Raw genomic sequence first — 27,393 nt, forward strand, 5'->3', positions numbered from 1 at the left:
GGCGGCAGAGATTTTCTGTGTCACATATCCCAATACTAGCTGAAAGGCCTTTTAAACTTAGAACTGATTAAAACCCATTCCAAGTAGAAGTCTTGACAATAGAAGGATCTCTAACCTCTGAAACGGAATAATCTGGGCAAGTGCCAGACTACTACAACCTAAGACTTATGGAATAAAAACAAGACATAGGAATGTCATGATAGTTCAATCTTGTAATGTTTTCCATTAGATTGAAGGATACAAGGTCAATTAACTGAATGTAGGATTTCCTTTTCAGTTTTCAATACTTAATGCAATAGAAACTGACCAGCACTACTCAGTGCCAAAGTGGTATTATGGAAACCCTATCTTGAAATATTCATCTTGCTCTAGATAATTATCCTATAAACAGTAGTTCAGGGGCTGGGGTTGTAGCTCAGTGGCATAGTGCTTGCCTATTGTGGGTCACTGGGTTCAATCCTCAGCATCACATAAAGATACACATAGTACCATTACTTATGTATATATCTACAAGTAAAAACAACAACAAAACCAATCAGTATATTCATTCTGGATTTCAGTGCACACTTGTAATCCTAGCAACTGAAAACACTGATACAGGAAGATCACAAATTTGAGGTCAGACTTGGTACTTTTAGCAGACTCTCTCAAAATAAAAAGGGATGGAGATATACTTCAGTGGTAGAGCATCCCTTGGATTAGTCCCTAGGACCACAAAAAAACTAAATAGTATATTCATTACAAAAAGTATTTTATTAACAGCCTCATAGTGTATCTGCTTACTTAGTCTTTGAAATGCTTAAGATTCCAGAATTCAGTTAGTCTTAGTGGTAAGTAAAAGACCAAGCAAGTAGAAGAATAAGGACTGATAGCCCAGCAGGCCTCATCCCAGAGTCCTTAATCGAAATCAAATTTTTATGAGTTCAGGCATACAACCTTAAAACTTACATTCTAATTAACAGGGGAGTTTTGCTGATAGAGAAAAGATCCTGTGAAGAGACTCACTCCTTTGGCTACAGAGCTCAGACATTTTATTTTATCATTATTTGGAAGTGAAAGAAGAAATCAGATCTTCCCAACTACTTTTCTTGGAGACCTGTTAGCTCTGAGTCCATTCCTAGACACTATGTCAAAGGTATTTTATACCTCTATAAACACCAAAGAAATTACATAGATTAACATGCTCCAGAAGGAATAAACATTTCAGATCAGTTTGTGAATACTGACCTATCTCCTATTTACACAATTAGAAAGGCTGATATAATAGCTATTTTCCTGCATGTAGTCCTGGCACTCACAACAAGGAAGAAGCTTGTGAAGAACCCCAGGGAGCAGTCCTCTCCATTAGATTGCAGCACTTAAAAAAAGTTTACCACAGGGGAAAAAATCCAATAATTCAGTCTTTGGCATCTCCCACACCATCCGCATTGATGGCAAACATAGCTTCAGCTTCAGGAAGACAAGGAGAGTCGTAGATTTTGCAGATTCTTGTTTCCCCTCTTCCTTTCCTCAGGTATAATCTGACCCAAAAGACAGACCAAAGCACCAAGTTATTATAATTACATCCTGACTTTATAATAGAGCTTTTTTAGATATATATGTATACGTGTGTGTATTTCCTACAAGGACATTAGGGATTTTAGTGCATTTCTAACCTGGAGAAATCCATTCTCTCTGACCCCTTTAGTGGAATGCTCATACTGAAACAGACACTTTTCAAAATAATCTGGCAGAGGTTCAATACTCATTCTTCAGTAACAGAGTTTTAAATTCCTTTATGAACCAAAAGCAAACACCAGTACCAATCAGAGTAAGACAATTAGATTTAGCAAGAGTTCCCAAATGTTTAATTACACAATGTCAGCTTTAATATGGTTTATTTTATTTTATAAAATATTTATTTCTTTAGTTTTTAGGTGGACACAGTATCTTTATTTGCTGAGAAACAAACCCATTGCCTCACATACTCTAGGCGAGTGCGCTACTAATTGAGCCACATCCCCAGCCCTTTAATATGGTTTAAATGGAAATGTTTTATTGTCTTGTTTAGTTCACAGTTAATAGAACATATATTTAAGCAAGAAGTATTAATGCCATAACCTTACCTGGTGGTTGATGCATGGGCAATGATGTTTCCTCCAATAGGCTTTTTGGGATCCGCAGCAAACATGGCTGCTCCATCCACTTGAGCTACCACTTGGTTGGTGATTACCACTGCTACACCAAACTGATGGGGAAAGGATGTGAGTTTTGTAGCTAGGGACATTCCAAGAACCTTAATGCTGCCACCACTTCCCCCCACAAAGTAACGAATGACTAAGGTTTCTCTTTGTTTTTAAACTAATAACTTGATATTAGGCACTAAAGTCCTCACCTCTCAGCAAGGTTCCTGTAAATTTTTGTAGCCCTGCAGCTTACCTCATCAGCAAGTCTCAGAAGCATCCGCAGAAACCTGGCCAAATGCATCTGCCTGGCTGAGAGCTCTCCTCGACCTGAGTAGTCTGTTCTGTAGAGAGCGGTGGCACTGTCTACAATAAGCAGTGCATACCTAAAGGGAACAAGAATTTTCTTTCTTTTTTTTCTCTTGGTACGAGGGGTTGAACCCAGAGGCACTCTACTACTGAGTTACACTCTCAGTATTTTCTATTTTTTTTTTTTTTTGAGACAAGGTTCTCAAAAGTTGCCAAGGCTGACCTTAAATCTGAGATCCTCCTGCCTCACTCTCTTGAGTCACTAGCCTAACAAGAACAAGCATTTTCTGAAGACTTTCTAGCCTGTGTCAGTTTCTATTCCTTTATTCAATCCTGTAAAATCTCATATTTTAATTTTCATATAGGTGTCTAGATCATGTTTCTTTTTTGTATGTGTATGGTGATAAGAATTAAATCTAGGGTCTCACACATGCTAGGCCAAGTGCTCTACCATTGAATTATACTCCCAGCCCTTGGCTTCATTTTTCATTAGTGACTCGATCACAAAACAAAAGAGTGTCAAAATAGGCCAGGAGTGACTATGTACACCCAGCTATTCCAGAGGCTGAGGCAAGAGAATTGCGAAGTTCAAGGCCAGCCTGGGCAACTGAGTGAAACCATGTCTCTAAAAAGGGCTGAGGTATACAACTCAGTGCTTTAAGTGTGTGCCTAGCAGACATGAAGCTCTGGTTCAATCTCCAGTAAAGCCCATGTGCATATACACATGTCATAAGCATAATAACAGAAACTAAAATTCTCCATTTCTAATTTGGGTTACTATGAACAAGATACAAAAAGCTCTGGGAACATATTTGGTATCTTCTAAACACATACCTAGACTCTACCATCATGGCTGACGCTTGATAAAGGAGCTGAGTCTGGTGGTCTGTGTTGAATCCTCGAGCATATGCTACATTATCCAGGACATCACTGCCAGAGAGACCATATCTAGAAAAGAGAACATTTCAGGCACAGAACTCAGTTGGGTGAGAAATTCGTTTCTAAGATTTAAATTACCAGGATGGATAGGTAAGAAGTGGTACTGACAGTGCTTTCAAGATCCAAGAATATAAATACCTTTTTTTCCTTTTTTTGGTGGTGCTGAGTATCAAACCCAGGTCCTTGTGCATGCTAGACAAGTGCTCTCTCACTGAGCTACATCCCCAGCACTAAATCCCTTTTTATTATGATATGCAGGCAAACTTCAGAGAAAGATGGCAGCAGCAATTGTTAGAGTAGATGTACCTGGTAAGACTTTAAGATAAATCAAATTTATTCTTTGAGGACTCCAGATCTAGAATGAGAATTCCTAATTACAGGGAAACAATATTCTGCAATACCCAAGGGCAACAAGCCAAAATAAATATATCAATTTGAATTCACATCAACTATTGGTATATGAAATTAAGCCTTCTAAAAAAGGGTCCCCAAACTATAAGTTCAAGGAAGGATTTTATTAAACATATTTCATTTCTTCAAAATTCTCATAATAGTTTCTAGTTAAAAGAATAAAACAAGTTACAGTTCAGAATGTGATATTTATGTATGTAGTATAACTGAGTGACATCTGAATTCAATTTATGGCTTAATGATTTTTTTCTTTTGTCTCTAAAGAGCAAATAAAATAGCTCCTGTTTTCATAGAATGGACTCACTTCTGCTTCTGCTAACTAAGATATGAATGTTCAAGGTTGCTCAAGAAAGACAATTTCATTCTCATTAAATGTTAAATGTTGGGCTGGGGTTGTGGCTCAGCGGTAGAGCACCCGTCTAGCACGGGAGAGGCCCTGGGTTCGATCCTCAGCACCACATAAAAATAAATAAACAAAACAAAGGTGTTGTGTACAGCTAAATGTTAAATGTTAAGGGTTGGGGATGTGGCTTAATGATGGAGCACTGGTGTAGTAGGAAAGAGGCCCTGGGTTCATCTTCGCAGCATTTAAAAAAAAAAAAGTTTTGATTTATCTATCTGAACAGACTTAACCTGCACTCTTTAAAATTTCTTCAGTTAGGGGTCTCCTTGTTTTGTCCAGGCTAGCCTCAAATCCTGGGCTCAAGTGATTCTTTCCAGTAGCTGGGACTATAGGCATACATTACCACACCTGGCTTTACCTGTACTTATACAAAAGATTTCCTGCATCTCTCAAATAGATGTGATTCTCTCTCTTCAGGATTTCTAAAAATGTGGTTTGAGCTTTTTTATGACACTTGTGAAGAACTACTGTGCCATTCTTTTACTGGAATATAAATTCCTTTAGGGAAAAAACTGGGATGGGATTCACTAATTTCCTAGTATATTTTATATACCTATTAGATTCTGATAAATGTATTGAGCAGCTCAGGAGGCTGAGAAGAGGATGACGAGTTCAAAGCCAGCCTCAGCAAAATCGGGTCACTAGGCAACTCAGTGAGAACTTGTCTCTAAATACAATGGCTGAGTGCCCCTGAGTTCAATCCATAGTACCACTCCCCCAAGATGTTATTGAATGCTTTTATCCACACCCTGAACAATGTGAAAATAATGTATCACTACTTATAAACAGTGGTTTTCATGAAGTATAATAGTTATCCCCTTATTTAATAGTTCAAAACAGAATGATCAATTGAATGCAGTGACGCATACCTGTAATCACAGTGAATTGGAACACAGAAAACAGAAGGATCTCAAGATTGAGGCCAGCCTTGACAGCCTAATGAAACTCTGTCTCAAAATAAAATAGTTGGGGATGTAGGTCCCAGGGTTCATTTCTCAGTAAAACACAAGAGAAAGGGAGATATGGATGGATGGAGGGATAGTGTTTAAAGAAAATCCAGTGTTCTGTAATTCTTTGAGCTTATTCTACGTTCATGATTCTATCATGGGGATAAGGAGATAGGGATGGGGATAGTATTTTTTTTTTTTTTTTGAGACTTTGGGGATTACATTGCACATGCTAGGCAGGTATTCTACCACTTTGCCTACACTTTAACAAATTATTTTTTTTTGGAGACAGAGTCTCATTAAATTACCCAGGCTGTCCTCAAACTTGGTTATCTCTTGCCTCAGTTTCAGCTGAAATTTCAAGCCTATGCCACTGCACCTGGCTACCATTTGCATTTCTAACAAGTTCCCAGCTGCTAATGTAGCTGTTTTCATGTACATGTGTGCTAATGCACACATTCTGGCAATCCTGTGCCATAGTAACCTGATTGTGGTTTAGTATTCTTCAAAAGTTCATGGCAAATTCTGTTCTGCTGGGAACAGAAATTGGATATTAGTTTAAGGAGGCCTATGACTTTCCAGAACTATCAATTGAAAGCAACATATATACATGGAAATTCAATTCTAAAAATTTTCTCACTAGGTAGGTGTGACTAAGATGAATTAATTTCTATTCAAACATATTTTCTCTTCAATGAAAAAAATCATCATAAACATGGCCCTAATTAATAAAGTAATTAATTCATTAATAAATGAGTGAATAGTTCTAGGGCTATGGGATACAGTGAGTGACCAAAACAAAGTTTCCATCCTCATGGCTTATATTCTTCTATATTATCTGAATACTTCCTATATTACTGGAAAAAGTCTTAGTGATTCTATCCAAAAGACTGCTAAACAAGCCTGGGAGAGAAGACAGTTCAGCACATACAGCTTCAGAGAACTAAGGTCAGGTTGCAAAAGAGAATAATTCTTTTTTTCTCATGTAAGCAGAGGTAAAGTGCTACAATTATTGTTTCAACCTAATTTTATGCTTCAGTGGTATATATTGAACGGATTGGATCCCTCTGATTATCAAATAGGAAAGAGAATTTTATTATAATTATAAAACTAGAGAAAATATTCTCAAATTAATCAGGCAGGTTTCAACTTGAATCTGACAACCCAACATGAAGTAAATTCTCTTTAATTGAGTTTCAGTAAAATGTGTGATAAAAACTAAATTATCATATTTAAGCCTAAACAGAAGAAAATAATTTTGAGTTCATTGGAAAGATGTATCAGCTTTACTGCAATGTAAGTAATATATCAAAAAGCAAATGTGTTGTAAATACAAAATTCAGCAAGTTTAAGTAAATTTGCAGATTTGTACAACCATCTACACAGTCCAACTGTGGAACATTTATAACCACAAATATCTCTAAGTCCATTTGCAGTTATTCCAGATTCTTACCCTCAATATACATAATTTTATTGTCTTCATAGATTTTTTCCCTTTGGAAATTTCATATAAATGGATTGTACAGTATGTGATCTTTTATATTTAACTTCCACCAGCATGTTTTTAGGTTCATTCATATTGTAACATGTATCAATGTTTAAATATTTTTAAATTGCCAGACAACATTCTATTGATGGATAAAACATTATTTATTAATTTACTAATTGAGACATTCAATAAATTTAACAATAAATGTCATACACAATAGCTCTTGATTTTGTTTACAAGTAAGCACCATTCTAATTTATTCTGTCTCCATGACTTTGATTACTCTAGTACATAGTAGAATCACAGTATTTTCCTTTCATGATTGGCTTATTTCACCTATCATAATGTCCATACTGTTTTGTGTGTCAGAATTTTCTTCCTTCCTAAGGCCAAGTAATATTTCATTGTATGTATACATACCACATTTTGCTTATCCATTTATTTGCCAATGAACATTTGGGTTGTTACCACCGTTTGATTGTTGTGTTGTTTTGATTGTGATTGCTGATTAACAGTGTACTGCATTTTCAAGTGCTTCCCTGCTTTAAATTCTTTTGCATATACACTCAGAAGTGGAAATAACTGGATCATATGGCAATTATTCTGTATTTATTTAGGTACCAGGGATTGGATTCAGGGGCATTTGACCATTGAGCCACATCCCCAGAACTATTTTGTATTATTTTTAGATACAGGGTCTCATAGAGTTGCTTAGTGTCTCGCTTTTGCTGAGGCGGGCTTTTAACTTGCCATTCTTCTGTCTCAGCCTCCAAAGCCGTTGGGATCACAGGTGTGCGCCACCATACCCAGTTTGTGTTTAATGTTTTTGAATAACCATGTTACTAGTAATTACTAGTACCATGTACAGTAAGTGGCTATTCTTTTTTTTCCGCATTGATATTAAAGGTTTTATTTTTGAACTCTTAATTCAATTCATCCTTGTGCCATGATCATAATTACTTAATTACTTTATAATGAGCTTATATATTTATTTTTGGCAGTTCTGGGGACTGATCTCAAGGCCTTACATATGCTAGGAAAATACTGAGTTATATCCCCAGCCCTTTAAATTTTATTTAGAGACAGGGTCTCAGCTAAATTGACAGTATACTGCGTTAGCCTTGAACTGCAATCCTCCTGCCTCAGCTTCCCAAGTAGTTAGGAGTATAGGTAGGTTATCACTAATCCCGGTCATAATGAGTTTTAAATTGGGAAGTCTAAGACCTTCAATTTTCTTCTTTCTTTTTCAAGAATATTTTGTTTTTTCTGAGTCTCCTACATTCCCATATCAATTTTATAACTGGTTTGTCAATTTTGGCAAAAAAACTTGCTGTAATTTTTATGGGAATAGTGTTGAAATCTGTAAGTCATGCTAGGTGTGATGGTACATGTCTATAATTCCAGTTGCTCAGGAGGCTGAGGCCCTGAGCAATTCAGTGATACTCTGTCTCTATTTTATTTATATTTATAAAAAAGGGTGGGGATATATCATTTAGTGGTTAAGTACCCCAGGGTTCAATCCCCCGTACCAAAAAAGAAAAAAAAAAAAACCTGTATATCAATTTAAGGAAGACTGCCATTTAATAGTAGAGTCTTTAACCCATGAATGTGGAATTTCATCTTCAAGTTCTGTTAGCAAGGCTTATAGTTTTCAATGTGTCTTACTTTTGTCAGATTTATTCTGAAACATTTTCTTTCTTTTTTGAGACAGGTCTCACAATGTTACCCAGAATGGTCTAGAACTATGGGCTCAAGAGATCCTTCTATCTCAGACTCTCAAGCAGCAGAAAGTACAGGCAAGTGCTACCATACCTGTCCACTGTTTTAATTCTTTTTCATTCTACTGTAACTGGAACTGTTTTGTTTTTTGTGGTGCTGGGGATTGAACCCAGGGCCTTATGCATGCAAGGCAAGCACTCTACCAACTAAGCTATATCCCCAGCCTCTGAAACTGTTTTTTGAATTTCTTTGATAATATATAGGAACACAATTAATTTTTGCATATTGACATGGTATCCCACAACCTTGCTGAACTTTTTTTTTTCTAGTTCTAGTTTTTGTATGGATTCCTTAAGATTTTCTACATACAGTCATCATGTCATCAGCAAATAGACAGTTTTACTTTTTCCATTCCAAAACTGGATGCCTTTTATTTCATTTTCTTATCTGACTGCATTGGCAAGGACCTACCTACCACCTTTTTCCTGACATTAAGAGGACAGCATTCAAAATCTCACCATTAAGTATGATGCCAGTAATAGATTTTTCATAGACATCTATTATGATTTAGATCTGAGATGCCCCACAAAAGCTCATATGTGAGACGATGCAAGAATACACAGACACATCAGATTATGAGCTTAAACTCATAATCACTGTTTTAGACATCTATGTATGGACTGAAACCTCTGGAACTGTGAACCAGATAAACTTTTTCTCCTCTTATTCTTATTGTTGGGTCTTTTGGCACAGCAACAAAAAAGTTGATGAAAATAACAACCTTCACCAAGGCCTTCAACTCATTATTGACACTGAAAGTACCATCTATTATTGAAAGTGAGAGTGATATTGGTCCCCAAATATTGTTGAATTGTCCATTTTTTTTCTTTCAATTACTTCAGTTTTTGTTTCACTTATTCTGGTGTTCTGCTGTTAGGTGTGTATATATTTAAGATTTTTTTTATTGATGGTGAACTGACCTTTTAATTATAAAATGTCCCTTATCAGTATTATTATTTTTTTGTCTTAAAATTTATTTTGTCTGATATAACTATTCACCCTCCTTATGGTGACTGTTTGCATGTGACATCTTTTTCTATCCTTTTACTTTCAACCTATTTGTCTTTGAATTTGAAGTGTTTCTTTGGAAGTCAGTATGTAGTTGGATTTATTTTTATTTATTATTATTTTTTAAATTTATTTTTTAGTTATAGTTGGACACAATGCCTTTATTATTTCACTTATTTATTTTTATGTGGTGCTGAGGAGCGAACCCAGGGTTCTGCACGTGCCAGGCGAGCACTCTACCGCTGAGCCACAATCCCAGCCCCATAAATTTATTTTTTATCCAGTCTGACAGTGATTAATACATTGACTAAATAATGCCTCCACCCCCTTTTCCTTTTACTACAGAAGACCATTCTTTTGAACCATATACATAATTTGGGATGTGAAGTAACACAAGAGATATTCTTTAGCCAAACTAACACTGGCAATCACCAGTGTTAGTTTTAGTTTTTCTGAGTCTCCTACATTCCCGTATCAATTTTATAACTGGTTTGTCAACTTTGGCAAAAAAGCTTGCTGTAATTTTTATGGGAATAGTGTTGAAATCTGTAAGTCATGCTAGGTGTGATGGTACATGCCTATAATCCCAGTTGCTCAGGAGGCTGAGGCCCTGAGCAATTCAGTGAGACTCTGCACAGTGACAAGTGCAGCCATATATTTTCTAGTTTAATAAGTAACCTACCTCTCAGCCACTGCTAGCAGTCGTTCTGGCCTAAAGGTACCCTCAGTGTCGATGTACATGGCCTTTCCTTCACCTCCACCCCGGTCAATGGGAAGCTAAAGAGGAAAACCAAAAAACAACAGTGGAAATAATTGATATTTCTGATACAGGTGGACCAAGTTCCCCATGACAGGTCTATAATTCCTCCTACTCCCGATAAAGCAGAGAAGAAAAATAAAAACTCTAAAATGATAAGAGGCAGGAAGAAGTAATTTCCTTTGGATGGAAACACAGTTGGTATTAGACATGAAGCTCTCATATTATGTCTAATAGCACACAAAGCTAGAATCTTGTCAGAGTTAGATTGCTCACAAATATAGTTCAAAGTAGGTGAAAAAAATTTGACTGCATACAAATAGAAGATGTATTAGTTCATTAGTACAAATAATTAGAAGATCATTTACCCATTTAGGTCTAATTAACAAGGGATCCTAATCCAATCTCCAGTTAATCTTAGCATCCAGAACAAATTTATACTTCACTTTTTAAAAGAACTTCTTTTTTTTGTAGTTGTAGATAGACAGAATGCCTTTGTTTGTTTATTTATTTATTTTTTGTGGTATTGGGGATCGAACCCAGGGCCTATACATGTGAGGCAAGCATTCTACTAACTGAACTATATTCCCAGCCCCTATTTGTTTACTTTTATGTGATGCTAAGGATGGAACCCAGTGCTTCACACATGGTAGGCAAGTGCTCTGCCACTGAGCCACAGCCCTAGCCCTATACTTCACTTTATTGAGCAGAGTTCATTTCAAAGGGCTACTGAAGGGGTTTGTCAATGGCCCAGAAGCCTCCATAGAAAGTTTAAAATATAAGCAAGAGACATGGTATTTGCTGCAATAGTATATATAGGTGTTAAAAGTGAACAAAGTGAAAAAGGAAAACAATAGTTTGTTATAGTAAGTAGGGAGGAGGAAAGGGGAAAAAAAGCAAAAAAAAAAAAAAAAAAAAAGCAAAATGCTTAGCATGCATGAAGCCTTGAATTTAATTCCCAGCCTCAAAACCCAAAGAACCTAACACACAAAAAACTCCAAATCCCCAAACCTCAAAATCATACACACACACCCAATGAATCAAACAAAAGAGGCAAGAAAAGAAAGGAACACAGAATATTATGAAAACAGTCTCATAGGCCACAAAGAAAACTCTATTTTAGACTACCCATCCCATGTCAGACACCTTTAAGTTAATTCTACAAATTTTAAGTGAATGATGCTTTAAGGATAGTTTCCAAACTAGAAATCTATTTTGGACCCAAAATTCCCAATTGGATTCTGAGGAAAATCCTTTAGAACATTTTACATTCAGGGGCTGGCAAATACCCAATACTAATCTTAGAAAAAACTTTTTTCTTTATCCATTTTTCTATCGACAGGCATCTGGGCTGTATCCATAATTTAGCTATTGTGAATTTTGCTGCTATAAACACCGATATGGCTGGGATTAAATAAAGTCATGTAAATCATTTAAATAGTACTTGATGTACAGAAAAGTACTTTGAAGATAATGATTTCCCCAAATTTTAGGGCACTGATTTTGTTATATACTCTACTGTGAAAGGCTTTGTTAATTTAGAAAGAGAATAATTATATTACTATTTGGAAAGTTGGAAGATAAAAATTTTTTATATCATGTGAATGTATGCAAGGAACAAAAGACATGTATAAAACAAAAGGAGGGCCTTGACAGAGGTTAAAAATGTAGAACCAATGGCCAACAGGATCAAAGTAGAAGCTTTTTGAAGCTTGTGGAGAGGAGGAAATCTGGATACTCTGGGGCTAAGTCTCCAGGATACAGATGAATGATTTTCCCTTTCTCTCACTTTCTGATATTGTGAATGCTATCATAAGAAAATTCTTTTGCAACTGGGTGGACCTCCTTAGACAGAAGGGAGGCCATAGGTAACTAGGCACAGATAGGCAGATTGATAACAAGGAAACAGAGAAGGTGTCAGATATAGTTGAGTCAGTGGTAGCCTGGAGCATATGCAGATCAACTACAGGCTATGTTTTCCAACTTGCCCTATTAGTGCGACCACAGCCATCTTGTGTTCTTGGACTACAGCACAATATTTTTAGCTGTTTTTAAATAACTGCTTAGTATTATAATTTAACTCTTCTTCCTATGCATGTTGTTTCTCATTTTTACCATTTTAATGGTAAAAAAATTCTTTGTATATTTACTCTTTGTATATTTCTGCGAAAGAAAACACACACACACACACACACACACACACACACACACACACACACAAGAAAGGTAAATGATAAAAAAAACTATAAACTATATATATATTTTTTGGTACTAGGGATTGAACCCAGATGTGCTTAACCACTGAGTCACATCCTTGGTCCTTTTTAAATTTTTTGTTTTAAGACAGGGCCTCATTATGTTTCAAGGCTGGCCTTGAACTTGCAATCTTCCTGTCTCAGCCTCCCAAACCACTGGGATTATAGGTGTGTGCTCCACTATGTCTAGTGAGCATATACTTTTAAATTTAATACATATGTTAAATTATTTCTTCAGAATTTTAAAAATTGTTTTGTAGTTGTGGATGGACAGAATGCCTGTATTTTATTTGTTTATTTTTATGTGATGCTAAGGATAGAACCCAGTGCCTCAGACATGTGAAGCAAGTACTCTGCCACTGAGCTACAGCCCCAACCTATGTTTTCAGAATTTTTAAATTAGTATAGTACTCTGAACAAATATGGAGTGTATTTTTATATTTTAACTGTAGCTCTCAACTTTATATAATTTCAGTGTTAGACATCCAATTCTTAGCAAGTTTTCACTTCATTAAGTTGAGAAAATCTGAACAGTGAGAACAAAGAATGTTTAGATATAAGCAGTAATCTAACATCCTCTCTATACCCCTGGTCCTAGCTCTTAGACTAGTTAAGTGTAATTCTTTCAACTTTTAACAAATTAACATTCCTTTTCTCTGAAAAAAGATCAAAGATCTATAGTTGCTCAGCCACCTGTGAATTTTTAAAAAATATTTTTAGTTGTAGATGGACAAATAGTTTTATTTTATTTATTTTTATGTGGTGCTGAGTACTGAACCCAGTGCCTCATACATTCTAGACAAGTGCTCTACCACTGAGCTACAGCTCTAGCCCTGAATGTTATATTTATAAAGAGACTACATTTACCTGAGACCTTTGCTTCAGTTTATAGTCAACAGGCAATATATGACAACTTAATAAACATTCCCAGGTTAGGATTTTATTTGTAGAACTTCAGAGCATTAGCATATGTTTAACTGCCATGGCAATGATGAATGTGTAAATATTTATTCTACATAAATCCCTTTCAAAACAACATGAGGGGATTGGAGATGTAGCTCAACAGTAGAGCACTTCTTTAACACAAGGAAGCTCTGGGTTTGATCCCTAGCATGACAAAAATCAAAGCAGTTGTTAACATAGGTAAAACATTTCTATTTAAAAAGGTTACACAGGGCTGGGGATGTGGCTCAAGCGATAGCGCACTCGCCTGGCATGCGTGTGGCCAGGGTTTGATCCTCAGCACCACGTACAAACAAAGATGTTGGGTCCGCCTAAAACTAAAAAATAAATATTAAAAAAATTCTCTCTCTTTAAAAATAAATAAAAAGGTCACACAAGGGGTTGGGGTTACAGCTCAGCGGTAGAGCACTTGCCTAGAACTTGTGAGGTATTGGGTTTAATCCTCAGCACCACATAAAAAAATAAAGATATTGTGTCCATCTTTTTTTTTAAAAAATCTTAAAACAAATAAATAAATGAATAAATAAAAAGCCACACATCATGTTCAATGACCCATGTAAGGTTAAATCCCCTTCCAACCACTATGTTAGGTATCAAACCCAGGGCCTCACATATGCTAGGCAAGTCTTCTACCACTGAGCTACATCCCAAAAGGGTAATACAGTTTTTTTTTTATTTGTTTGTTTGTTTCTGGTACTGGGGATTGAGTTCAGACACCCTTTACCACTGAGAGCTACATTCTTAAGCAATATCTTAAATAGTGCTCTTCTACTTTAGCTATCAAATTTCTAATGGTGCTCAAACAACTTTCATAGCTTACTACCAATCTCCTCAATATTTTGTTATCTTCAAAGTTCTTTCTTTCTTCTTCAAACTCCTTCTTTCTCAGAATTATTCATGAGGAGGGCCAACAATGACACAGGTGTACTTGATATTGAATTCTAACCTGGCTGTCTCATAAGACATATGGTGATATTTTGTTTTGCAAAGAAAAGATCAGTGGAGAGGGCTAGGTTGTATCTCAGTGGTAGAGTGCTTGCCTAGCATATGTAAGCACTGGATTCGATCCTCAGTACCACAAAAATAAATAAATTGGGGGCTGGGGATATAGCTCACTCAGTAGAATGCTTGCCTCACATGCACAAGGCCCTGGGTTGAATCCCCAGCACCACTAAATAAACAAATAAATAAATAAATGGTACTGTACCTATCTGCAACTTAAAATAAATAAATAAATGGAGGATCAGTGGAGCAATCAAAGAAGCAATAAAATGTAAGTGAGAAAGGTAAATGATAGAAAAACAAAACTATCAAGCTGGTTTGCTTGATGGTAGATAAACTTATTCATAAAGAAACAGAATATTCTTCTACCTTAACAAACAGCATTCATCATCTCAAGAAAATGGTGGGCCCATGTCAGGGCATGGTGAAACATGCCTGTAATGCCAATGACATGGGAGGTCAAAGCAGGAGGATCTCAAGTTCAAGGCCAGACTCAGCAACTTAGTGAGACAGACTGTCTCAAAATAAAAAGGACTGGGAATGTAGCTCAGTGGTAAAGTGCTTGAGTTCAATCCTCAGTATTGTAAACAAAATAACAAGAAATAATTTTTCTTTGAAATATCAAGAATGATGGTAAAGTCTCAAAAAATTTTGATGCAAGAATTGGTTCATAAGAATAGTCCAGATTCTATGAACCTGGACTGACCCACTCCCAGGAATTATATCCTTAAAGCCAGAGAATGTGAAGATGACCTATTCAGAAAAGAAAAAAGGCACCCACTAAATACTGTTTGACACTAACAAGGAAGTTTGTTAGCTTTCTCTTCTATATTCTACACTCTCTTGTAGATATTTCATTTTCAGAGATTCCACTATTACTTCTGTATATGACTTGATTCCATATTCATCAATACTGGTAGATAAAATGGATACAATGGTATGTGCCTGCAATCCCAGTTGCTTAGAAAACTGAGGTAAAGGATCACTTGAATTCAGGAGTTCAAAGCCTGCCTAGGCATTGTATTGAAGACCCTGTCTCATATATTAAGAAACCTCTGCTAGATATTTTCACTTGGGTTTTTTTTGGTCACCACCAACCCACTGTCTCTAAACTTGAACTCATATTTCCATAAAACTCTCCAGTTAGATGTTTTTTAATAATCTTAGATCAAATATTCTCAGCTCTAATTTTTCAACAGGTTGCTACCAGAATATTTCTGCAAGTTTTATTTTCCTGTTGAAAATTTTGAAATATTCCCTACTCTTTACAGAACCAAGTTTAAACTTCACTGGAAGTTGGTGTTGGTGCTGAGGATTGAACCTAGACCTTACGCATGCTAAGCACATACTCTACCATCAAACTATGTCCCTAGCCCAATTTTATACTTTGTATCTACACTGAAGACCTTGATTTATGATATGATCAATCAATATGATCTTGATTTCTTTTCTCCTCTCCTAAGTACTGGGAATTGATCTCAGGTGGTACTCAACCAAACCCTTTAATTTAAGACAGAGGGTCTCATTATATTACCCAGGCTGGTTTTAATTTGTCATCTGACTGCCTCAGCCTCCCAAGTAGCTGGGATAACAGGCATGTGCCACCAAGCCCCATTTTGATATATCTTTTTAAGGTTCATATCCTACAATTTTCTACCTAACTGCTAAAGAGGCTATATGTGAACAGATTTATGTATTATCTTCTTATACATTATGTCTCCCCATCGAGTGTGTTGTTTATTCCATTCAATACAGTTAAATTCTTTTAATTTCTTTCTCCTAAATTTTGTATCCTTTAGAACTCTACTCCAATAACCATCTATCCTTCTATCTTTCTTTTTTTGGTACTAGGGATTGAACTCAGGGGCACTTAGTCACTGAGCCACATCCCTTGTCCTTTTCATTTTTTTTTTATGTTGACAGACCTTTTTTTTTAAAAAATTCATTTATTTATATGCAGTGCTGAGAATTGAATCCAGTCCTCACCCACGCTAGGCAAGTGCTGTACCACTGAGCCAGAGGAAAAGGGACACTCATCCATCATAATTTAAGAAGGACCAAGTATGAGATAAAGTTTAAGAGAGCATACCTAATTGGAGAAACTCAGTAGATTAGCCAAACAGTACTCCTCCTCATCATGTTTTTATTTTGAGATAGGGTCTTGCCAAGTTGCTTAGTCTTGCTACATTGCTGAAGCTGGCTTTGAACTTTCGATCCTCCTGCCTCAGCCTCCTAAGCCATTGGGATTATAGACATGCACCACTTTGTCTGGCTTCCAATATCTTTCTTTATAAAGAAACATACTCTGATTACTCTAGAGTAAAGCAATACTTCCTTCTCCTTTAAATAGTTAAGCTATTTCCTTTGTATCATTTATTTTACAGTATGTCAGGATGCCCTAGAACTTCGTTTCTATAATCTCCATCCATTCAAATTCTATTGAATGATTACTGAATAACAAATAATGACTTAGCTTCTAGCAACACAGCAGGGAACAAGCCAATTATAGGATCTACCCTTATGAAGGTTTTAATGCTCTGAAGTCTAGTTTGATTCCTGTATTTATTACTTAAATGAATGTATTAAGCAATTATTTAACCCAGTGTGTATGTTCCCAAATCCACCCATTAATGAGAGCATAAGTAAAAGAAAACCAGGGAAGATTTTCCAACAGAGGAAATACTGGGCATAATTGTATTCTGATGAAGATATCTAAGAGAAATCAAACAGAATGGAAGGAGTCTGTGAGAGGACGGCAACAGATGGTAATCAGATCACAGTGTTAGGGATGAGCTATTGAGAGGAAAAGGGACACACATCCATCATAATTTGAAATAAAGATGGGTAAAATTGTAGCTGGATTTGTAGATTTGACGTGAAAAGCAGGTTAGATCCCTGGCTCAGAGTGAGGGTTGAAAGAAACATGAAGGTTTGAGGAGAAAGGACCAAGTATGAGATAAAGTTTAGGAGAGCATACCTAACTGGAGAAACTCAGTAGATTAGCCAAACAGTACTGAATGCTAATCTAAAGGTTGTCATCTTGAATTTAAAGCGAAACCAGTCAACTTTATGGTATGATTTTTCTTCAGTATGATCAGTAAATAATTTGGGTTCAAATACCGAGAAATAGGATTCCTCTAAGATTGGTATCTCTTCAAGTGGATACAAAAGTTGAGGTTATTTCTAAAGGAATTACTTTAATGATCAACCATAATATGCAAACTAATGAAAAAAAGGGCAGGTAAAGCTAGGAGAGGCCTAAGGGATAAGAAAGCATTTGAAATCAGTGATATGGAAGTTTCTATGATGTGGAAGATTTGCAGTAGGAGTCTATCTTCCAACTAGCTATAGGAGTCCTCAGGATAAAGAAAGTCCTTTTATGTCTGTCCTAATAGATGTTTGCAAATACACGAGACAACTAATCCTTGCTTATTTAATTAGCTCACCTGGCATGTTACAGCTAGTGTATGACAGATCTGGGTCTTCCCAGTTCGGAATTCCCCAAACATCTCTGTGATAGATCCAGTTTCAATTCCACCTAAAAGCAACAAGAAGCACTTCTCAGAACAATAAAATGTTGAGACTACAATGAAACATTAGAAATGTTGTTGGAGCTCATCAGAAAGATGTTTTTATAACTTAGAATTGAAATTTCAATAAGCAGTAACTTGTTAAACTTATTTTGAAATAATTATAGATTTATAGAGTTGCAAAGAAATGTACAGGGAGGTTCTGTGTACTCTTCATCTAGCCTATCAGAAAGTTGACACTGGTATAATCTAGATTGTTTGTTCAGATTTCTCCAGTTACACATGCACACACTTACATGATTGTACAGTCCCAGGCAATTTTATCCAATGTGCAGCTTCAAGTAACTACCATTAATAGTTGGGGTTGATGGTGTACAACTGTAGTGTCAGCGACTTAGGAGGCTGAAGTACGAAAATTTTAAGGTTGAAATTAACTTTAGCAACTTGGTGAGACCCTCTCTCTCTCAAAAAAAAAAAAAAAAAAAGAAAAGAAAGAAAGAAAGAAAAAGGGGAGGGGGTTACAGAAGGCTAAATGTTTCCCTTGGTGGTAGAGCACACCTGGATTCAATTTCTAATACTGGGGTGGGGTGGGGGTGGGGATGCACCAAAACAAACCCAAAAAAACCTACCACCACAACCAGGATACAAAACTGTATTGTTACAAATCAATAAGCAGCTATTTAAAAAGATAGTTTTATGTAGTATCATCTAATATTTACTAAGTGTATCTTATATACCTGACATTATAGTATATATTTATATGTATTACTCATTTATTTTGAATAACCTATAATGTAAAAAGTCCTTTTATCCTCATTTTGGAGAAAACTGAGGTGTATAGATTTTAAATGATTTTCACCAAGTAAATGCTGGGAGGGTGAGTTTGGAGAGAGGATGAACACTCAAATTTGAGCTTTATTTCAGAATCCATGGCATTTTGTACCCAAAGAAGGAAGAAAAGTTGAATGATGAGATAACAGGGAAAGAAGCAAGAACCAAATCTAATTTATAGCAGTTAGATAGCTACGCCTTAAAAGTTCAAAAACCCTAGTTTTCCTTAAAGTCCTGAAGATTAGTGTGCATTACACTATTAGTATTCAAACAGAGTACTTTGGGAATGGGGGTATAGTTCAATGGTAGAACATATGAGGACCTACGTTCAACTCCCATCACCACCCATACCTAAGTACAAAGGCGATTTTTAGTCAGCAAACTTTCAACCTTGTGGTAGAGCAGATCATAACTAGTTTTATTCCTTAAGCAGAGGAAGTTTATTGCCTGAATGTAGTATTAAATTATTTAACTTGAAGATAATTTTAGGGGCTGGAAGTGTAGCTCAGTGATAGAGAGCTTGCCTACACATGGGAAGCACTGGGTTTGATCCTCAGCACTGCATAAAATACAAACAAAAGATAATTTTAATATTTTATAAGTCAAATTCCAACCCCAAAAGTTTTTTTTAATTTTTTATTTGTTCTAATTAGTTATACATGACAGCAAAAGGCATTTCAAATCATTGTACACAAATGGAGCACAACTTCTCATTTTATCTGGCTGAACACCTAGCAGTCTTAATTCTTCAATGTGGATACTTCCCTTAACTCTTAATCATATCTAACATGTAAATCATGCTTAAATATTTCAGTTTTGTTCCTATAACTTGCACACTTTGCTAAACAGTTTACAACATGGGTTAACGAATTCATATTACCTTGAAGTAGTTTGTCAAGCTCTTTGGAGCCAGTAGTAATCTGTATGATCTCTGACCGCCTTTGATGGAATTCAGTTGCAGTGGTGAAACCCATTGGAACTAATTTAGCTGCCTCAGCCTGAGAAAATTAAGGAATGTTAAATCAACCAAATAATAACCCTTACCTGGAAAGTCTGTGATTAAAGTGCAAGAACTACAAGTATTCTCTAAGATACCAGCGATACCAATGCTGTCTTTCAAAGGTTTCTACTATCAAATTCAAATGAATTTTTTTTTTAAGTTGTAGACCCTTAGCATTCAGGAATTCACAACATAAAATATCTGAAATCAAATCCCTTTCTATATCATTTTGCATATCTCAATTTACTTATTTTAGATTTACATTTATGTGTTCCCAGAAGCAGAGAACTGATATCATTCCTAAAACTAAGATATGACACTGCATAAGTGAAGACCCTGTCAGCTTTTGTTCAGTCTTGAAAATTGATGCCCAGAAAGTGACAGCAAATAGACTTTGGGAACCCCTGTTGGCATTTAGTCAAAATCACAGTATGCTTTTATCGTCTTTTCATGGTGCTAGAGATTGAATCCGTGCAGAGTACATGCTAGGTAAGTGTTCTACCACTGAGCCATATCCCCAGCCCAAATCAATCTTTTAACAAAAGTATTAGAAACTCAGAATATTTTTTTAAGTTGTAGATAGACATAATAATTTTATTTTTGAATGTGGTTCTGAGGATCAAACCCACTGCTTCCTGCACGCTAGACAAGAGCTCTACCACTGAGCCACAATCCCAGCCCTCAGAATTCTTTTTATATATACATATATATTTTTATATTTTATTTTTTTAGGTGGACACAATATCTTTATTTTACATTTATGTGGTGCTGAGGATCGAACCCAACCTCATGCATGCTAGGCACTGAGCCACAACTCCAGCCCTCAGAATTCTTATTTACAATTAAGCCACCACTTCAATAAACATTAAGTAACCCAATAAATGATTTCATACTCACATAGATAGCAACATCTTCACTCTTATCACTTACATTAGGAATTACTTAGGGTTTTTTAGCACTGTAAATTTTACAAATTGAGATTAAATAAGTAGATAGATTAATATCTTACCAGTGTTTAAAAACATAAAAGCTCTTAGTGTAAGAATATACGATAAGGGTTGGGTTCTGGCTCAATGGTAGAGCACTTGGCTATCATGTGTGAGGCCCTGAGTTTGATCCTTAGCACTACATAAAAAGATAAATAAATAAAATAAAGGTATTGTGTCTACCTACAATTTAACATTATATATATGTGCATATATACACATATTTTAAAAATATACAATAAAATGCAGATGAGGAAGGGTTAGAGTACAATAAAATATCTGGGTTCTGGTCTTAGTTCTGCTATCCTCTGCATGACCTTGACTCAATAATTAAACCTCTGGTTTTAAGCTTCCTTATCTATAAAGCAGGAATATTGACCCTACTTATCATTCTTAGTATTCTTATAAAGGCAAAATGAGAATATATGTGAAAGAGAAGGGATTTCAAAAACTAAAGTGCTGTTAAAAAAGGGATTATTAAATTAACACTTCATATTCAGTTAAGCCAGTAAAATCACTTTTATATTACAGTAAAAAAAATAAACACGATTTGAAATCACATTCTCTGTTATTAAAGATCTCATCTATATAAAAGTGAACTGAAAGATTCTCATTAAAGAAAACAAGGAGGCTTCAGAAAATTGAGCAAAAAAATTGGCTAGGGTATAGTGTTAGTAGTAGGGAACATATTTAGGCTAAGTAAAGCCCTGGGTTTAATTCCTAGGACATGTATTTACCAACACACAAAATTGCTCATATTTTTACCAACCAGAAATAACAATGTAAATATTTTAGTATATTTATCCCCAGAATATGTTCTATACATAAATTTATAAATACATTTGACAAAAAATATCAAATATATCTATTCTGTTCACTTTCCTTATATAAAAAACATCTTATTAATAAAAAAGATATATATTACACACCAGTCATTTCTGGTGGGAGTATAAATTCATAGTTAATTTAATAGCATTTAAATCTAATTTCATGATATTGAAATTTACACAAGAGGAAAATACCAAGGTAAGCAACTGGACACAGTCTCTTCTGGAAAGGGGAACAGGATCATAGGGGAAGGAGGAGGATGGAAGGAGGAAGACTATCTTTCACTATTTATTTACTCTTTTGTACTATTCCCAATAATGCCTTCCTAGGTCACAGAGCTGAACTTACCAGAATTTTATCAGCTTTGGCTTCACTAATTCCTTTAATATTTATTAATTCCTTCTTTGGTGCATAGGCAACAGCCTCCACAGTATGGAAGCCAGCTTCTTCTAATTTCTTCACATCATTGGCATTTATGCCACATTGCTGCAAATAAAATCATATTTAAGTTTCAGATCTCTTACTTGTTTAATATGTAACCTATCTAATTCAGAGGATTTTTCCACCCTTGTATCAGGGATAAAACCCAGGGGGGCGGGGCTGGGGATATGGCTCAAGTGGTAGCCGCTCGCCTAGCATGCGTGCGGCCAGCCCCGGGTTCGATCCTCAGCACCACATACAAAGGAAGATGTTGTGTCCGCGAGAACTAAGAAAAAGTAAATAAATGTTAAAATTCTCTCTCTCTCTCTGTTCCCCTCACTCTCTCTTTAAAACAAACAAACAAACAAACAAACAAAAAACCCAGGGGGGGCTTAGCCACAACCCCAGCCCTCAGGGGCTTAACCTCAGGGTCTCACTGAGTAGATTAGGGCCTCGATAAGTTGCTGAGGTTGGCTTTGAATTCACAATCCTCCTGCCTCAGATTTCGGAGCTTCTGGGATTACATGTATGCACCATCATGCCTGGCTTAATTCAGAGGTATTTAAAGTAATATAATTTATACAAAAAGACCTGAGAAGTGTGACCCACATATGAGCTATCAAATTACAAATTATTAACTTTTTCATTATCAAAACCAGTGTTTAAACTAGCACTAGGCAACCATCAAGAACATAAACAAGAATAAATATGGGAGCCATCTGTGGAGGCACACCTGTAATCCTAGCAACTTGAGAGACTGACAAGTTTGAGTCAAGCCTCAGGAAGTTAGAAAGGCCCTAATCAATTTAGAAGACCCTGTCTTGAAATAGAAATATTAAAGGGCCCAGGGATATAGCTCATGGCAGAGCATCCTCCAAAGATTCAATCCCCAGTCTAAAAAAAGAAGAAAAAAGGAATAATGCTAGAAAAGATGTGGGGAAAAGGAAATTTTACATTGTTGGTGGAAATGTAAATTACTATGGCGGTTCCTCAAAAGACTAGGAATGGGCCTGGCATGGTGACACAGGCCTATAATCCCAGCAACTCACAAGACTGAAGCAGGAGAATTGCAAGTTTGAGGCCAGCCTCAGCAATTTAGCAAGACCCTGTCTCAAAAATAAAAAGGGTTGGGATATGATTCAGTGGCTAAGTATACCTGGGTTCAATCCTTAGTTGTCTCCCCCCAACATGGTAAAAATATTCAGAACAGAATATAAAGCTATAAATCCAGTGCTTGCCTTGCATGCATAAGACCCTGAGTTCAATCCCTAACATCACACACACACACACACACACACACACACACACACACACACAAAAAAAAAAATGAAGTCTTTCTCCTGGCATATCATAAGTACTGCTCTTCGCAAGAGGTAACCTCTATTAGTTTCTTGTGTAATTTTCAGAAGATATTATGCATATGTAAATGAATGTTTATTTTTAAATAAATGAGATCATAAAAAAAAAGAATGGGCAAAACTAGTTTTGGTTACTAAACATGACTATTTTTTATGCTACTTCTCAAAGTGAACCACCAAAAGGCACTTCTTTCTCCCTATTTACAAAGTTAGGTTTGGTATTATTAGCCACCAAAACTATGGTTTCTGAGAGAACATGAATTAGTGGACAGATATGCATATATGTGAGATTCAGTGAGGCTTTAAGAGAAGGGAAAGATTAGTATTTGCCAACAGAAACCAATACCTATGTGGAAGTATAAGGAAGCTCATGGCACCAAAAATTATGACTCTGAATTCTCAAATGTTTATCAGAAACCAATTTAAGTAACCTCTAGAGTCTTGAAGCTTAGTTGGAGATGGGAGAATTATGCAAAAGGAAATAAAAAAAATCAAAAGCTTTTCCTCTCACTTCTTTCAACTCAAAACAGGCCAAAATACTGCAAAGCCCCAGTTCTGGTGCTTGCTATTCTTAGGCAGGGTCACAAATTTGAGTTTGGCTCTTATACCTTAACAATCCCACACTTTCTTCCTATCTATGATAGCACAGTAACTTCAGCAGAGATCTGGGTGAACAGAGGGAAGTGGCTCCCTATTCCTCCCTGCATAACCAGTCCAGGCCACCATAGTTCCTGGACAACATTTTCATACTTAGTGCAAGCATACTTAATCCATCATAGGACCCTAGCCTATTTAAGAAAATCCAGCTCTGAGAAAGAAAAACAATACGAAGAGAAGTGTTGACAAAAGAAAAGACTTGGCCTGATATGTTTAGCAATAATATCAAACCTTTCTGCGTTATTTTTTTTTCGGGTGAGGGTGGGGGTACTGGGGATTAAACCCAGGAGTACTTAACCACTGAGTCACATCCCCAGCCCCTTTTATTTTTAAATTTTGAGACAGGGTCTCACTAAATTGCTGGGATTACAGGCATGCTGCTACTACATCAGGCTCCACAGGATTCTTGACAACCTCTGAAAACTCTTTGGGTTTTTATCAAGGAATAAACCTACAGTTTATGTAAAGGTTGCTATCCCCCATTAGGTAGAATCTAGTACAGCATCAAAATTAAAAAATTAGTAACTATGAACATACCTCTAACCGTGAAACAGGTTGTGGGCCAAAGCTTTCTTCTTCAACTGAAGTATCTGCGTTTGCTTCAAGCTGCATCTGCATAGCCATTACTGAAACAAACAAAAAAACAGATGGCCAACAATATGAACACTAAAGAACTACTATGGGAGTAAGGAAAGAGCCTTAAAGTTAGTTTTGCAACTAATCTCTGAAGAATTACTGTTGGCCCTCCCTATTGGTGTTCTACATTGAGGATTTAACCAACTATGGATTGACTCAGCCTTCTAAGTAGTTGAGATTATAGCTGAGCACCACCACACCACATGTAAGGCTATTATCATAGTTATATACTCAGCTCAAAAAGAACTGAGAACAAAAAACATCAAATTATCTTCAAGGTATATTAATGAAAGTGTAAAAGTCTTAAGTCCACAATAATAAGTGGACTTAAATTTATATAAAAAACTGGGTGCTATAATCCCGGCAATTTGGGAGGCTGAGGCAAGAGGATCTCAAGTTTGAGGCTAGTCTGAGCAACTGAGACCTTATCTCAAAATTAAAAGGGATGGGGATGTAGCTCAGTAGTGATAGGGTGCCCCTGGGTTCAATCACTAGTAGTGGTGGCGGTCACATCAAAAAAATCTGGACAAGGGCTGGGGGATGTAGTTCAGTGGTAGAGAACCTCCAGAGGGAGGAAGAGATGAGAAGAGAAAGAATCTGGACACATAAGAGGACAAATTTAACCCCAAAGATAATAGGAACTCTACTCTTGGAAGACTTGACAGAAGACAGGATGACCATTTGTTATTAACTGGGTTAGGTCCATCTCTCTCAGGTGGAAAATTTAAAAAACTATGAATTGAATTCCACATCAGAATCACAGGAATACATGTAAGTATTTTCTTTTATTATCTATGAAAAAGATTGCAGAATAATGGGGAAGGATGGTCTGTTTAATAAGTAGTGAGTGCTGTGTTGAGTAGATAGCCTTAAAGAATAAAATGAACTTGACACATCTCTCACACAAGGGGAAAAACAGATTTCCAATTTAGATCTTATACTTAAATATAAGAGGTAAAAGAAAGTTTTCAGAATATAAGAATATTTTCACAACCTCAGGCTAGATAACGATTTCTTGAATTGGGTAAGTAATGCAACAACTAAAAAGGAAAAAGAAGATTACAAAACTGGACTATATTTAAATCAGAATGTCTATTCATCAAAAGAAACCACATAATAGCATGAAAAAAAATCAATCACAGTAGAAACTATTTACCACATAGATTGATAACCAGAATAAATAGAACTCCTTCAAATCAGTAAGGAAAAAACAGAAAACCCAAGAGAAAAATAGGCAAAAGATTCAAACAAGTATTTCGCAATAGAAGATACCCAAATGTCCAAGAAACACATGAACAAAAAGCTCAACCTTTTCAGTAATCAGGAAAATTAAAACCACAATGAGATATTACTTATACCCACCAGAAGAGGGGAAAATTAAAAATACAAATACTGACATTTGACGAGCATGTGGGAAAACAACATTGTATGCTGTTGATGTACTCAAAAAAACAGGCCAAGTTAGTCAATGGTGTTAAAAGTCAAATATAATACAAGGAGGTTCAAGGCAGGCTTCTGGGGTGCTTTTTTTTTTTTTTTTTTTTGCGCGGGGCTGGGAATTAATCCAGGACTTAAGTACTGCTGGGATGAGCCATCTACCACTGAGGTATATACCCCGAGCCACAGCATTCTATGTCTTGACCTGAGTGGTAATTACATATTGATTTTGTATTAATTCACGTTATTGCGTACACTTATGATGGATTTATACACACACAAACATATCCCTTTAGAAATTTAAAAAACAAAAACCAAACTTCATTCGGGTCATTCCCTAGGCATTACGAGAACCATGAAAGGTTTCCCGTATTTGATGATGGGAAACATCATCTAATATGGGCAGTTGTAGGTTGGACTTTGTAGGCAAAACCAGGTTCCAGGAATTCAGAAACCTTGACTGTAACATTAATTAGGTCTGACTACCACTCTCTGGATCTAGGCTTGCTCAAAAGTCCATCAGATGAACGCCGGGTTTGAAGCACTAAACACCTGGGTCAGATTTTTTTTTGCTCTACAACGAGCTCTGAGGGTCAGTTAGGCCCGGGCATGTCCCTCCCCGCCATCTTCGGGTTTCTCAGTTGGCGCGGAGGGGCCCCTAGAGCCGGCAGCGGGAGCACGGGCCAGGTCAGGACGTCGCTAACTATAGGACAAGCCCCGACTCTGGAAAGGAGACCGACTGTGCCTAAAACTCACCTGGGTCTGCAGCGCTGCTAGGTGAGGCGGGGCAAGCGCTCCGACTTCAGTCCACTGATCTAGCGCGCGCTCCAATTCTCGACACGGTTGTCGGCTTCCTGTGCACAACCCAAGCAAGTTTCAGGAACCAACTACGCGTTTCGGAAGGAGCCTCAGTCACCTCAGCACTGGCTCTCCAGCCGCACTTCGGCCCGCGACTTTCAGAAATCCCGCCAAAGATTCTCGGGCAGGGTCACGTCCGCGTCGACGTGACGTCGCCCCGCCCCTCTCGCACCCGCATTTTAGTCTCTTCCACCTTTGTTCGCGAGCGTAGAGATGGGCCCAAAGAATTTGAGCGCCAGTGATACTGTGGATTACGCTCTTCCCTTTCTCCCAAGGACTGGTTTAAACTTTGCGAGTTGTCGCTTTCTTCCCAGATAGAGGACTACAAGTCCCAAGAAATGGTACGACAGGCCTGGAACTACATCTCCCAGTATGCACCGCTGCGGAAGTTTCGGCTAGCGATATTGGCGGCTTTGGGAAAAGGTGTG

At 36.7% G+C, this 27,393-nt stretch overlaps 1 protein-coding gene across 2 annotated transcripts; it reads right to left on the reverse strand.

The window, feature by feature from the left end:
• Positions 1 to 734: 734 nt before the first annotated feature.
• Rad51 (RAD51 recombinase) lies at positions 735 to 27,288 on the reverse strand. 2 transcript variants are annotated; one of them, XM_078049804.1, is made up of 10 exons: positions 26,864 to 27,287; positions 24,572 to 24,660; positions 21,948 to 22,085; positions 19,666 to 19,783; positions 17,871 to 17,962; positions 10,130 to 10,224; positions 3,306 to 3,419; positions 2,419 to 2,548; positions 2,106 to 2,227; positions 735 to 1,520 (listed from the first exon to the last, which is right to left on the reverse strand). In XM_078049804.1, exons 2-10 carry the CDS (start codon positions 24,656 to 24,658, stop codon positions 1,397 to 1,399), a joined length of 1,020 nt encoding a protein of 339 aa, XP_077905930.1. In that variant the 5' UTR covers positions 24,659 to 24,660; positions 26,864 to 27,287; the 3' UTR covers positions 735 to 1,396. The 2 variants fall into 2 exon arrangements, with proteins under 2 accessions (XP_077905930.1, XP_077905931.1); XM_078049805.1 differs by lacking the exon at positions 21,948 to 22,085 and having other exon boundaries at positions 26,864 to 27,288.
• Positions 27,289 to 27,393: the final 105 nt, after the last annotated feature.

Source organism: Ictidomys tridecemlineatus, chromosome 5 (genome assembly GCF_052094955.1).
Source record: "Ictidomys tridecemlineatus isolate mIctTri1 chromosome 5, mIctTri1.hap1, whole genome shotgun sequence".
Lineage (NCBI taxonomy): Eukaryota > Metazoa > Chordata > Mammalia > Rodentia > Sciuridae > Ictidomys > Ictidomys tridecemlineatus.